This window comes from Phaenicophaeus curvirostris, chromosome 2, assembly GCF_032191515.1.
Source record: "Phaenicophaeus curvirostris isolate KB17595 chromosome 2, BPBGC_Pcur_1.0, whole genome shotgun sequence".
NCBI classification, from domain to species: Eukaryota; Metazoa; Chordata; class Aves; order Cuculiformes; family Cuculidae; genus Phaenicophaeus; species Phaenicophaeus curvirostris.
The window spans coordinates 64,105,763-64,118,320 of record NC_091393.1 but is presented as its reverse complement, the minus strand read 5'-3'; the positions used below and the strand labels follow the sequence as shown (position 1 = coordinate 64,118,320).

The 12,558-nt window shown below is 43.3% G+C and overlaps 1 protein-coding gene across 1 annotated transcript; it reads right to left on the bottom strand.

Moving 5' to 3' along the window:
- Positions 1–2,449: 2,449 nt before the first annotated feature.
- FSAF1 (40S small subunit processome assembly factor 1) lies at positions 2,450–12,499 on the bottom strand. The gene is made up of 7 exons (XM_069852274.1): positions 12,391–12,499; positions 10,934–11,202; positions 8,384–8,440; positions 7,170–7,265; positions 6,396–6,482; positions 5,344–5,393; positions 2,450–4,681 (listed from the first exon to the last, which is right to left on the bottom strand). The coding sequence occupies exons 1-7, from the start codon at positions 12,449–12,451 to the stop codon at positions 4,552–4,554; spliced, it is 750 nt and encodes a 249-aa protein (XP_069708375.1). The 5' UTR covers positions 12,452–12,499; the 3' UTR covers positions 2,450–4,551.
- Positions 12,500–12,558: the final 59 nt, after the last annotated feature.

Below are 12,558 nucleotides of genomic sequence, written 5' to 3'. Positions count from 1 at the left end.
CTTTGTAAGGGAGATTACAGTTTCAAGTCCTTCGACAGGTTATGGTAATGAATCAGCCACACTGCAGATGTAAAGGGCGCTTGTCACTGAAAATTACCAAACAATGACAGAGATGGAGAGGTTGGTTTGTTTGGGTTTTGGTTTTTTTTTTGAAGTGAGCTGCTTCTAGTTTTTACTGACAACATTTCTGGTGATTCCTCTGCCCAGCACTCCTGAATGCTGCACACACACACCCAACCGGCTGGAGCAACAGCCTGAAGCACAAATACACCATAAATAAGACGCACTAGGTCTTCTTATATGCAGAAGCCCCTATGCAAGCCACAGAGACTACATGTACGAGGCTCCTGCATCTTTGCACAATACGGGAGGCAGATGTGCGTTTTACTGACAGAGGCACTCGGCAGCATTTTCCCCTTCTTGTTACATTTGTTATTGCAAACAGATCCAAGCAGAATTAATTACAAAATTATTTTTATGCTAATTGAACAATTTCTGACATTTTCTTGTGCAGCAGTAGATAGAAAAAAATCCTGGATCCCAATTGCATTCCTTCATCATCCATCTCCTTTAAGTGTTGTCAATAAAAACACTAACCTTTCTAGGTAGCATGGTAAGAAGACATTATGTGATGAATATTAAAAATAAATGCATGAGGTAAATTTGCTGTTATTTCTGATTGTTATATGAAGCATGAATAACACTAATTTAAATGTTGGCAACGAAAAAAGTACAAAGGAATAAGATAATGGTGTTCACTTCTGGTTAAACGAAAGATGCGAAGTTATTCCCGTTTTCTTCCTAACCACGAGATCTTTTTCTTTATCATCATTTCCCATAGCTTATATGAATTTGAAGCTGGTGAAACATACATCTCTGCTGTATGTGTCTGTCACCAGATCAAGAGGAAAATACAAACTTTTTATAGTTTTATACTTGTAGCAAATGTTTGTATTTTTTAAATTGGAAACAAAACTGCTTTTGTCTTTTGGTCCGACTAAAACTTTGTGTATTATTATTATTATTATTATTATTATTATTATTACCCTTTCAGAAAACTTGGCATATGAGTTTCTGTTGTTTAACAGTTTCTAAATAAATCCTTAAAACATTGCCAACAAATCCAGCATCGGGACCCTGTTTATTATTATGAATTGTTATTAAAAAATATTATGTCATAATGTAGATGAAGCATACGTGCAGGATGCATGCCTAACTAGATCTAACTATTGATACCTGCTTTGTTGCCGAAGTCAAGAGTAATTTGGTAACTGGAGAAAGCTAAGAGTTCTCCCTCAGAGCAACCATATGCCTCAACTTCAGACATACCCTGGATTCAGTGGCACAAAACTCCTTTCTTTCTTGGCAGCACTCCATTAGCTCTGGGTCACATTGGTTATAGAGGACCAGGCTGGAGAAGACTCTGAGGAGACCTTATAGCAGCTTTCCAGTATCTGAAGGGGCTACAAGAAAGCTGGAGAGGGACTTCTTACAAAGGCTTGTAGTGATAGGATGAGGGGCAAGGGGTATAAACTGGAGAGGGGCAGATTTAGTCTAGACATAAGGAGGCACTGGAACAGGTTTCCCAGGGACGTTGTGGCTGCCCCATCCCTGGAGGTGTTCAAGGCCAGGTTGGATGGGGCCTTGGGCAGCCTGATCTAGTGGGATGTCCCTGTCCATCGCATGGGGGTTGGAACTAGATTATTTTTAAGGTACCTTCCAACCCAAACTATTGTATGATTCTACCTGGGGATGTGTTATTCAGCTCCAACTGCAGCTCCAGGCTAAGAAACAGAAACCAGCCAAAATAACCAGAAATACAGCCAAAAGTGGGGAGACACCATCCATCATGGCCTTTTTTTTTCCCCTGCAAGAGACAAGTTAGCATCAACTCCTTCGTGGCAAATGGGTTTGACTGGGAGGAAAGCTAATCACAATGGTTTTAGCATATGGGCAAACAGTAATAAAGCTAACTTGCATGTTTTTTCCTGTGACAGAGAGCAGATAAGGATAAATCCTTGCATTCTTTCTTTATCCCTAATTCTTCTCTTTGACTGCAGGTAGAGTGCAAAATAAAACAGTCTCTGCTCTCCCTTACCCATAATCAATCAGTTACTCAGTCAACACTGGCTTTCGTCTCTCAGTACCTGCTCCAGCAGCTTCCTGCCTGAACAGACACGTACATACTCTGTTAACTAATAACACATGCCAGTCCAGAGAAACACGAGGTGCATAACAGGTTCTCAGCAGTTTTGTTTGCCAAATGTAATTTGTTTTCATTTTTGGTAATGCATCGAGTAACAGAACAGGACTGAAGGATACAAGATCTGTATCCTACAAGGACGTAGCACAGCCAGTTCAAATCACCTTGGGGATTAGATATAAAAAACCCCCCTATTACCATATAAGAGAAAACTTTCATAATGCATACACACCAATGTTAAATAAGTGACAAACTGAAAATAAGTTTTTATTTTATTTATTTATTTTGCCCTTCCCTCTTCCCCAAGCTTTCACGTCCCACTGTCAGCTTGCCATGTCAGGTTTCAACTCTTTATTTTATGAAATGATTTTTTTTCTACTCTTATTTAACATAACTTACAAACCTGAGACTGCAAAATTAGGCACTCCATTCTGACCAAGTTTCACTCCTAAACAGCTTTTGGGAGCTGTGGAGGTGGAAAGTGGTGAACTCTTTAAATTACCAAAGCTGATTGAAGTCAAACTCCCCCATGTTATATCCAAAGCCAGCTGAACAAAACTTTATCTATAAGTGAGCAATGAAAAACTAAGCACAAGGATTAACCACGAATTAAAAACCCCAGATTATCTCACAACATCCAAAGCCCATCTGTTGCCTCAACAAGTCCTGATGTTCTGTACTCAATTCTGCTTAGTGATTACACCTTCACATGCAATCATGATTTGACATTTCTCTAAATCTGTAATCAGAGGAGGATTGTTAATTCTGGTTTGAATCTGCAACCAATACTGAATAAGAAGAAATTGATTTATGCAATTATGAAATGTGATAAGAGTATTTAGCAAATCAACTCTGTGCACCCCTCCTCCTCCCACATGGCTCCAGAAACACTCCTTTATGCTTTTTACCCAGCTCTCGTTCCCTCTGTGCCCTCTTCATCCTCTTAGTCTTCTCTGTGGTGCAGGGCACTTCTCCAGAACCCCAAAGTAAAATGGAAGGTGTGGGGGAAGGGAATGCACCAGAAAGCATCCTTTTCTGTGGTGTGGCTCTCCCTACCCCAGAACACTTTCCTGTACTGTGGCAGGGGCAGCCCTTGATGCTGCTGTTCTTGTTGCTAGCTGTAAGCTCATGCAGACCTTGCTGCTCATTCAGGGTTAGAGATCACCTTACTCAGGCTCCCAAGCAACAGCTAGGAAGCATGCTTCACTTCCCCAGCCTGCAGGGATATGCTGAATTTCAACAATACACCTGGAAGTTTCTCCAGTAAGGGCTGTTTTCCTTCTTGTATACATCTGCTTCCCTGCCAGAGCTGTTCAAACAAGCTCCAGATAACTATACGTATAAGCAACACAGTGTGAACTTTTCCCCGTCATTTAACAGTTAACCTTATTTTTGCCTTCCTCTAAAATATTCAAGTTTCTTCAGCCTGAGGTAGAACAGAGAGGACATCTTGAAAGGTTACAAACCATTGCCATTTCTAATGGAAACACAACCTTAAAAAAAATATTTAGCTACAGAGGACAAAACTGTTACTTCAGAAACACTAAACAGCTGAAATTCAAGTAGCAATCAAAACTTCCCTTTTGGCAAAGACTTGCTAGAAAAGGTGTATGAGGTGCAGGAACACTGATCAAAATAAGCATGAGTTTGTCACGAACAAACAGTAGCTACTGAGTGTCCATGCTTCATTTGGCTCAGTCTTATACGGTTTATAACCAAGCCACCAAAACACCATTTGAAACTCTGCTTATTTGGAAATCTCGGTGGCATTGGGTCTGTCTGTAACTCTTACCTGGGACAAAACTTCAGAAAATCTCATTTTTATTCCAAAGCAGTTAATTTTGAAACATTAGAAGGTCTTAAAGGACAGGAAAACCGTTGTGCAGTTCCACTAACCATTAACAAGTCATAGATACAGAAGTTTTCCTGATAAATGTCTGAGAATACCTACTTCAAGTTCAGAGCAAGTGAGGTATTGCTTTTTCCATATTCCTTCCAGATGAAAGCAAAGAGCAATGTTTTAATCCATTAACTAATGGATTAAATGAATTTTTACTTATAGCCAATAAGCTGATTCTAGAAAGTGAAATGCTTTCTCTACCATGTATTGACTGATAGAAGATAGCCTGTGTAACATTCTTAATAAAAAAGGTCTTATTTTTATTTATAAAATGGTAAATTCTCATATTCTTCCCAAGGCAGAATGGAATATAGAAAATCCTGCAACAACAGATAAAGTAAAAAATTAATATAGTATGATGGGAAGACAAGAGGTTCTGTAAATCTGTGTTAATAGCAACATTAATTCTATCTTACACATATTGTCCATTTCAGTCTATATCATAAGTTCATTTGATAACTTTAGAAGATTTAATTTTCTTGATGTCATAGCTTTGCAGAATCAAGGTCCCATCTCTGAATTTTCCAACTTGTCCTGCAGGCCAAATGCTAGGCACAGATTTCTTCCTTTTGGCCCTCCTGAAACAGGAAGAGGAATAAAAGAATAAAAAAGGATTAAGAGAAAAAACAGAAACTCATGAAAATGCTTAGTATGGTGAAAAATGTCACCTATTTATGCAATCAGTGTTTAGTATTATGGAATATAAAAATCATAGCAGGTAATGACCCTAGAACTTTTCTTAGCTGCATAGCCATTCAAAATTTGCAGCACATTACAGAATTATTTATATTTTTAAAAATTTAGAAACAAAAACTCTGGGATATAGAAGGAAGATAAAGAGTACATTTCAGTGAACCTGCTACACTATGATTAAGAATGCCACTTCACCTTTCAAGCCTCTGGATACTGTAGCTTGTGTTTTGCAGAAAACATTTCTCAGGGCAATTGAGCAAGTGGCACGTCCTGAGTCCACAGAGAGATTTCCATTCACCTCACCTCCAGCTGCAATATTAACACGTTGGAGCAGAACTGACATATTTTCAGTTAAGCTGCGTAACTAAAGCCTCTGAAACCGCTAGACACAGAGCAACATCACCATTTTGTGACTGAGGAGTTCTGCAGTTGGAGAAGCTCCTGCCACTGTGATCTGCACGACTTCTGGTAGAAGGCTGTTACACAGGGGAAATACACTGGGAAGGCTATATAGAAACAATTTTCAACCACATTAAAAATGGCTCACCTCTCTTTCTGTTCTTTCTTCTTCTTCTGAAGAGAATCACCTTTATGTTCCTATTGTTAAAGATACATATTTTAAAGGAAAAGCAATAGAACATCTTGGCAAAACAACCACCTACACACAAAACACACAGTAGCCTTTGCTTCATGTGGCAGCAGGCACTTAAATCAGGCTGGGAGACCTTCTGATAGGCCAAGTGATTCAACATATTATAGAATACCCAGAGCCCTTCCTGTCACCATACAGAAAGTACAGCCCACTCATGACCCACAAGCTGCCCCTGCCACGTGACAAGGCACAAACCCAGCCATATGAGGAGAGAGGCTTGCTTCTTGGGCATGTGACAAGTCCTTGGGTCAAGATGAACTTCCCATCAGGCAGAAGCACCCACTTGCCTGAGTGTGCCTGCCAAATAACAGGGTTCAATCATGTCTCGTCATGCACTGGATGTACTTTAAGCTACATAACAAAGGAGGAGAAGTAGGTCCTCTGAGAAAGAGGGTGGCAAACAGGCTGATATAGCAATTACCCACCCCACCGCCTGCTTCCACCTACATTAGAAGATTCCATGACAAGGCAGGGAGTAGGCCCAGAACCAGATGGGCTGTGCTAGAGGATGGATGCAACAGAAACCTCACCCCTGCTTTAATGATCAAGATCCTAGATGGAATTGTGCTGATAAAAGAACAGGTGAAGATCTGGCTCTGTGCGGTTATACAACATGCAGCAAATTTTAAATGGAGGTCTTTTTTTTTTTTTCCTTCCTTTATGAGGCAAGGAAAAAAAAAACCCTGCTGGTTTTATGTCACCAGTCTATCGGCCTCAAAGGATAAGACAGTGAAACCCACCACAACATAAGGCTAACTCTGTGCCCTTCACACTGCACCCAAACAGCTTTTAGCAACGAAATTAGTTCTGGTGGAGCCAGGAACCTAGTCCACAAGGAGCAGTGGGTGTCAAGCTCAGGCACTCCTACCATGCCTGAGGCATTGTCTGTCAGGCTCTTGGGCTAGCTCTTACATGCTGTCTTTATAAAGAGAAAATCTTAAACAAACCTTGCCCTTATCATAATTCTTCGCTGTTTTTTTCTCTTTCATTTTCTCTTGGTAAGTCTTGTAGTTCATATGTTCCTTTTTGGGGGGCTGCAATAAAGATTTGGAGAGATATGACTGATTAAATTTTCAAATAGGTTAAAAAAATATTCACATGCTTGCAGGGACAATATTTTTCAGGTGGTGGTGGTGAAACATTTGAAATGATTTATTTCCTTTTGGGTGAGAGGAAGGGACTTAAGAGATGTAAAGTAGACACAAAGAGACGGTATCTTTCTTGGTGGAGACAGTGAAGAGGGATGTTTATGTTCTGTATCAATCCTACAACGTTTCCACACACGCGGAGCAAGAAAGAAAACTCATAACCCTCCCTTCCCTGCATAAAAGACCTATAGTACTGATGATAAATAAAACTGAAAAGTTTTCTCCATCTTTAACTCACTGGGAGAGTGCAGCTTTAAAAAGCAAGCCCACCCCTCCAACAATTTAGTTTTGAATGGCCTGATTAAAGACTAGTAAACGTTGTTTTCCACCCCAATCAGTCATATTTCATCTATAAAACATCTCTGATAAAACAATGGTACTAGTTTTCCAGAAGTCTACAGAAAATAGACAAGACAGAATAGGAAATATAAAAGTGAGGATGAAGTGGGAAAAGGGTCAGGGCAGAGGATCTTGTGTTTTAAGGAGTGCTAACCCCTCCTCAGTGTTTCTAACTGCTTTCTTGCAGTGTAACAGCTGGGTGATTGCCCAGCACAAACCAAAAGCAGCAATTACTTTGGCTCCCAGCATGATAGCACGCTCCTGTTCCCATTCACGTTGATCCTGCTTCTTGTAGCCAGTGATTCCAAACTTGTGCACTTCCAGACGAGCCTAGAACATTACAGAAAATTGCCTGCATTTTGCAACTTGTCCAAACTGCTGCAAAATAACACTTGACAAACCACAGCAAAGTCATATTCCCAAATAAACCTGGCTAATACTTGAAATCAGGGTGCTAAAAAAACTAATTAAGTTTGGCGCTATACTGCAGAACAGGTAACCACTGTACATCTAATCTCTGGATGGTGTGGACTGCCATGGGGACAATTTTTGATTCTCTTCATTTCACAGAAAGCGACACACGGAACGAATCTCCTCTGTATAAAGATGAATCATGCTGTGCTGCACAAAGAACAATGAAACATGCTATCCACAGCACCCAGCGTTTACAGAGCATCTTCATTCCTTGGCTGCAGAGCACTTAACCAGTAAGAAACATAGATGGACAGATGGTGAAGTGGTTTAACTACACATGTATGTATAGTTGACACTACACAAGAACACCCTCCCAAAACCAGTGGTGAAGTTATAATACTTTTAAAGGCAGTGGTTAAATCCCCACTGTTCTCAGCAGCATGGAACTCCACACAGAATCTCCAGTGAAAGACTTCACTGGATCACATCACGTCCCTCAGCAGAGATCAGGCATATAGAACAACTTGCAGAGATCTGTAAACAAATCAGTATCTAAGAAGGCCAATGCCACTTATGCTCACATAAGAAGAGATGAGAAAAGACAAGTGGAAAAAAGCCATCTGCTGCTTCTGAAATAGATGCGAATTTATTTTTTTTAACCTCTCCCACATGAGACCAGAAATCCAAGATTACCACCATGGAGCCAAAAGATCTATGCTATATATTATGGGTACTCACATGGCTTTACACCGGTAACATCATACAATGACCCTCCTCAAATTCTCACCAGAAAATCGGAAAAAAGGCCAGAGTTTCAACACACCTCCCTCCACACACCGCACTTGACAACAGCCAGTACACTCCTCCTCTGGCATGGCATGCAGCCAAAATTACCCATTAGGAAATCCTCACCTACAAGAGAAAACCTTCACTGGAAGCATTTCCCACTGGTCCCACCGTAGCTTTCCCAAGGAAATAAATGCATGCACCTGCACGCTAAAATAGCGAGATTAAGACAAGTTCTGCTGACTTACTTTTTCGAAGTTAAATTCTTGTTCGTTCACATTTTTCACTTCATCTACTATTTTGGTCTATAAACAAAACAAAACATTTCAAATTAATAAAACAAGTAGCACCACTTTAAATGCTGATTGTGATAGTATTTTATAAAGGAGTGAAATGTAAAATGAGTTGTAGGGAAGAATATACAGCTTTCTAGCAGTATATTTTTCTAGCTATATTACCTGAATTTGTTAAAAGAAACAGTCTCAGTGGCATTTTTAATGCATAGATATTACAGGGTCTTACTGGAACAGCCTTGCACACTTTATAGGCTATCATTGCAGCACAGTGCATATAGTTTTGTCTTGCATTTTCTTGCCTGGATCATCTGATATCACTTACATGGAGTTTCATAATTCATTAAGATATTAATAGCTGCAATTAATTTTTATACCTTCAAATACAAATTAAATTTTATGAGAGAAAAATCGCCACATGCAAGATATGTGTCTCACGTATTTCCATTTCCAAATTCATACCAAACTGCTAATGCAGGGTAGAAGACGAAACTCTGAGTATATTGGTTTAGAGTCAGCACACCGATACTGGTGGTTGTACCGACAGCTGGTGGCAACACACAGAACAAGCTTAATTCTTAGTTGCCCAACCCGCACCTCTCTGTTGAAGCAACCTGGCTCAGTTTTTGGTAGCACAAGGGAATCCAGCACCCGCAAATCAAACCACAGGAGTGAGATCTATTGCTGTCATGCCTTTCCCCATCGACCATCCAACACCAGTCCTCCAAGATGCATGTTGCTTGTGAACAGCCAAAAGCTGCTGTGATAACAGAGGAGAATAAGAAGCCTGGGCGCCTCACATTCACACCTATTCACAAAAACAGAGCAGCACACAAAATCTTCCAAAAAGAAGCAGCTAAGCGGCTTTGCTTTCTGTTTCATTAACTTCTTGCCATACTGACAGACTTATCTGCAAATCAACTTATTTTGTTGGATACACCTATTTCAAACACAGGATATCTATGCAGAGATCTTCTGAAATCAGAAAAATAATAGTCTTCAAGTCCTGCTGCCAGACCTGCTTCAGCCTGCCCCTGCCAGCAGCAGGACTGGAAGCCATCAAGCCGAATATATACATTGCTGAAGGATCTTGGTTTTAAAGGCAGCTGCATTAGCAAGAGCGAAGGAAATAGGCATGGGAAGGGTGGGAATTATGGAAGATATCTCATGATTTGTGGTGGCAGACTGTGGAGACGGCAAAATAAACTCCAAACATGCAGAAGGCATTGGTTGTTTTTAACTCCCACCAGAAAGGGGTATCCCGGGCCAGTACCTGCTCAGTGTAAAGTTGCTGGAGTAGCTTTAAAAAACGTCTCTGTGCTTTCATAGGATCATAGAATGGTTTGGGTTAGAAGGGACCTTAAAGACAATCCAGTTCCAACCCCCTTGCCATGGGCACAGACACCTTCCACTGGATCAGGCTGCTCATAGCCACATCCAACCTGGTCTTGAACATCTCCAGAGACAGGGCATCCATGACTTCTCCAGGCAACTTGTTCCAGTGCCTCACCACCAAGAGAGTAAAAAAATTTCTTCCTAATATCTAATCCAAATTTCTCCTATTTTGGGTTAAAACCATTTCCCTTTTGCCCTATACCCCCTGCAGCCCCTAATAAAGAGCCCCTCCCCAACTTTCCTGTAGGCTCCCTTTAAGTATTGGAAGGCTGCTTTAGGCGCCTCGTCTTCTCCAGGCTGAACAAGCCCAGACAGCTTTGAAGAGCTGAGCTGTATTCACCAGTACCAGTGCTGTGCCCCAGGACCGTGCCCTGTGACAAGGCAGCCCATTTTTCTGAAAGGTAAACAGTTCACATCACTCACAGGTATTATTCCCTTTGACTGATTGATGGATTGAAGTTTTAAATCAGTTTGTCAGATTTAACTCTGTTTAAGTTCCTTGAAATACTCTGTACTAAAGCTAGGGGGGAGCGAGTTATCAAAAAAAATTCTAAAGCAGTATTTCATAGAATCACAGAATCATAGAATAGTTTGGGTTGGAAGGGACCTTAAAGATCATCCAGTTCCACCCACCCTGCCATGGGCAGGGACAATGCCCACTAGACCAGGCTGCCCAAGGCCCCATCCAACCTGGCCTTGAACACCTCCATTTCAAACAAGAAGCAGTTACTTCTCTAAAGACAGGGTTGTTTGTTTGTTTGTTTGCTTTTAAGAGTGGGATACATCTTTACCTGAATTCTTACCCAGTTTCACTGTCTTGGTGGTACAATCAGCAAGTTGTGAGATATTTGATAAGAGAAGTGTGGGTTTCTCATGCATTAAGGCAGCCACTTGTGAAAACTACTTAGAAAATATTTCTGTATAGAATAGTATTTCTTAACAGAGCCCTGAATGCTGAAGTGTTTATTCCACACCCTTCCTGGAAGAGCAATTTATTTTGAACTGGGTTATGCAGCAGGTCAGGAAAACTCACTACAGTCTATTTTTATGGAACAGGGTTGCAAGCAGTGCAGGGCAGGTGCAGGGCGGAGAAGCCCACCCCATCTCTACCTGGGCACAGCCAGTAGGCGTTGCAGAGGGGCTGGGCTGCCTCTTCCTCTTCCTCCCATGGAACACGACCACTTCCACAGCAGGTGAGGTGGCGGGGGCTGCTGGGGCAGGTGCAGGGGTGCCCAGCTCGGCTTGCAGCTCCTTGAAGAAGTCACGGGCAGCGTGCCGCCTGCCCACCACCCGCTGTGGCCCCTGGTTTGGCTCGTCCTCCTCCTCCACCACGACTGCCTTGCTCTTCTCTGCAGTGTCCCGAGCACAGGGCTCCTCACCTGCGGGCCAAAAGCACAGAATCATACAATTGCTTGGTTGGAAAAGACCTTTGAAATCATCAAGTCCAACCATACCTGTCCACTAAACCATCTCCCTGAGCACTTAATCTGCCTGTCTTTTAAATCCCTCCAGGGATGGGGACTCAAAACCTCCTCACTGGGCAGCCTCTGCCGGTGCCCAACAACCCTTTTCCCTGATATGTAATCTGCGCCCCCAAAGTCGCCTCCTCCTCCTCTGCCGCAATCGCCTTGCTCTTCTCCATACTGTTCTGAGCATGGGGCCCCTCACATGTGGTCTGGAACCATGGAATCATAGAATTGCTTGGTTGGAAAAGACCTTGGAGATCATCAGGTCCAACTGTACCTGTTCTTTGCTAAACTACATCCCTGAGCACCTCATCTGCCTGTGTCTTAAACATCTCCAGGGGTGGCAACTCAACCCCCTCCAGGGCAGCCTCTACCAGCACCCAACAGCCCTTTCACTGAAGAATTTTTTCCTAATGTCGAATCTGAACCTCCCTTGGCACAACTTGAGGCCATTCCCTCTCATCCTATCACTTGGGAGAAGACAGCAACACCTACCTTTCTAAAAACCTCCTTTCAGGTGGTTGTAGGCAGCGATAACATCTCCCCCCAGCCTCCTCTTCTCCAGGCTAAAGAACCCCAGCTCCCTCAGCAGCTCCTTGTAAGACTTGTTCTCCAGCCCCTTCACCAGCTTTGTTGCCCTTCTCTGGACTCGCTCCAGGACCTCAATGTCCTTGTGGTGAGAGGCCCAGAACTGAACACAGGATTCATGGTGTGGCCTCACCAGTGCCGAGTACAGAGGGAGAATAACCTCCCTGGACCTGCTGGTCACGCCGTTTCTGACACAAGCCAAGATGCCATTGGCCTTCTTGGCCACCTGGGCACACTGCAGGCTCATGTTCAGCCGCCTGTCAACCAACACCCCCAGGTCCTTCTCCTTCAGGCAGCTTTCCAGCCGCCCTTCCCCACGCCCGTAGTGCCGTACGGTACCGTCGGCCTTATTATACCTCATCCCGCCAGCCTCAGCCCACGGATCCGGCCCGTTCGGACCCCCCTGCCCTCCAGCAGACCGACGCTTCCTCCCGGCTCAGCGTCACCCGCGAGCTAACTCAGGGCACGCTCAATCCCTGCCCCCAGGTCACCGATAAGGCCCCCCCCGCGCACCCAGGTCGTAGAGCGCTCCCAGCACCGCCTCCAGCCGCCGCCGCGGCTCGCGCGGCCCCATGGCGGCGGGCGGAACGGAAGGTGCGCCGGGCCTCGCGCGGCTCCCGTCACCGCCCCCCAAAGATGGCGCCGCCCACCTCGCGGCGGCGCCCGCGCCCCCGCCCCACC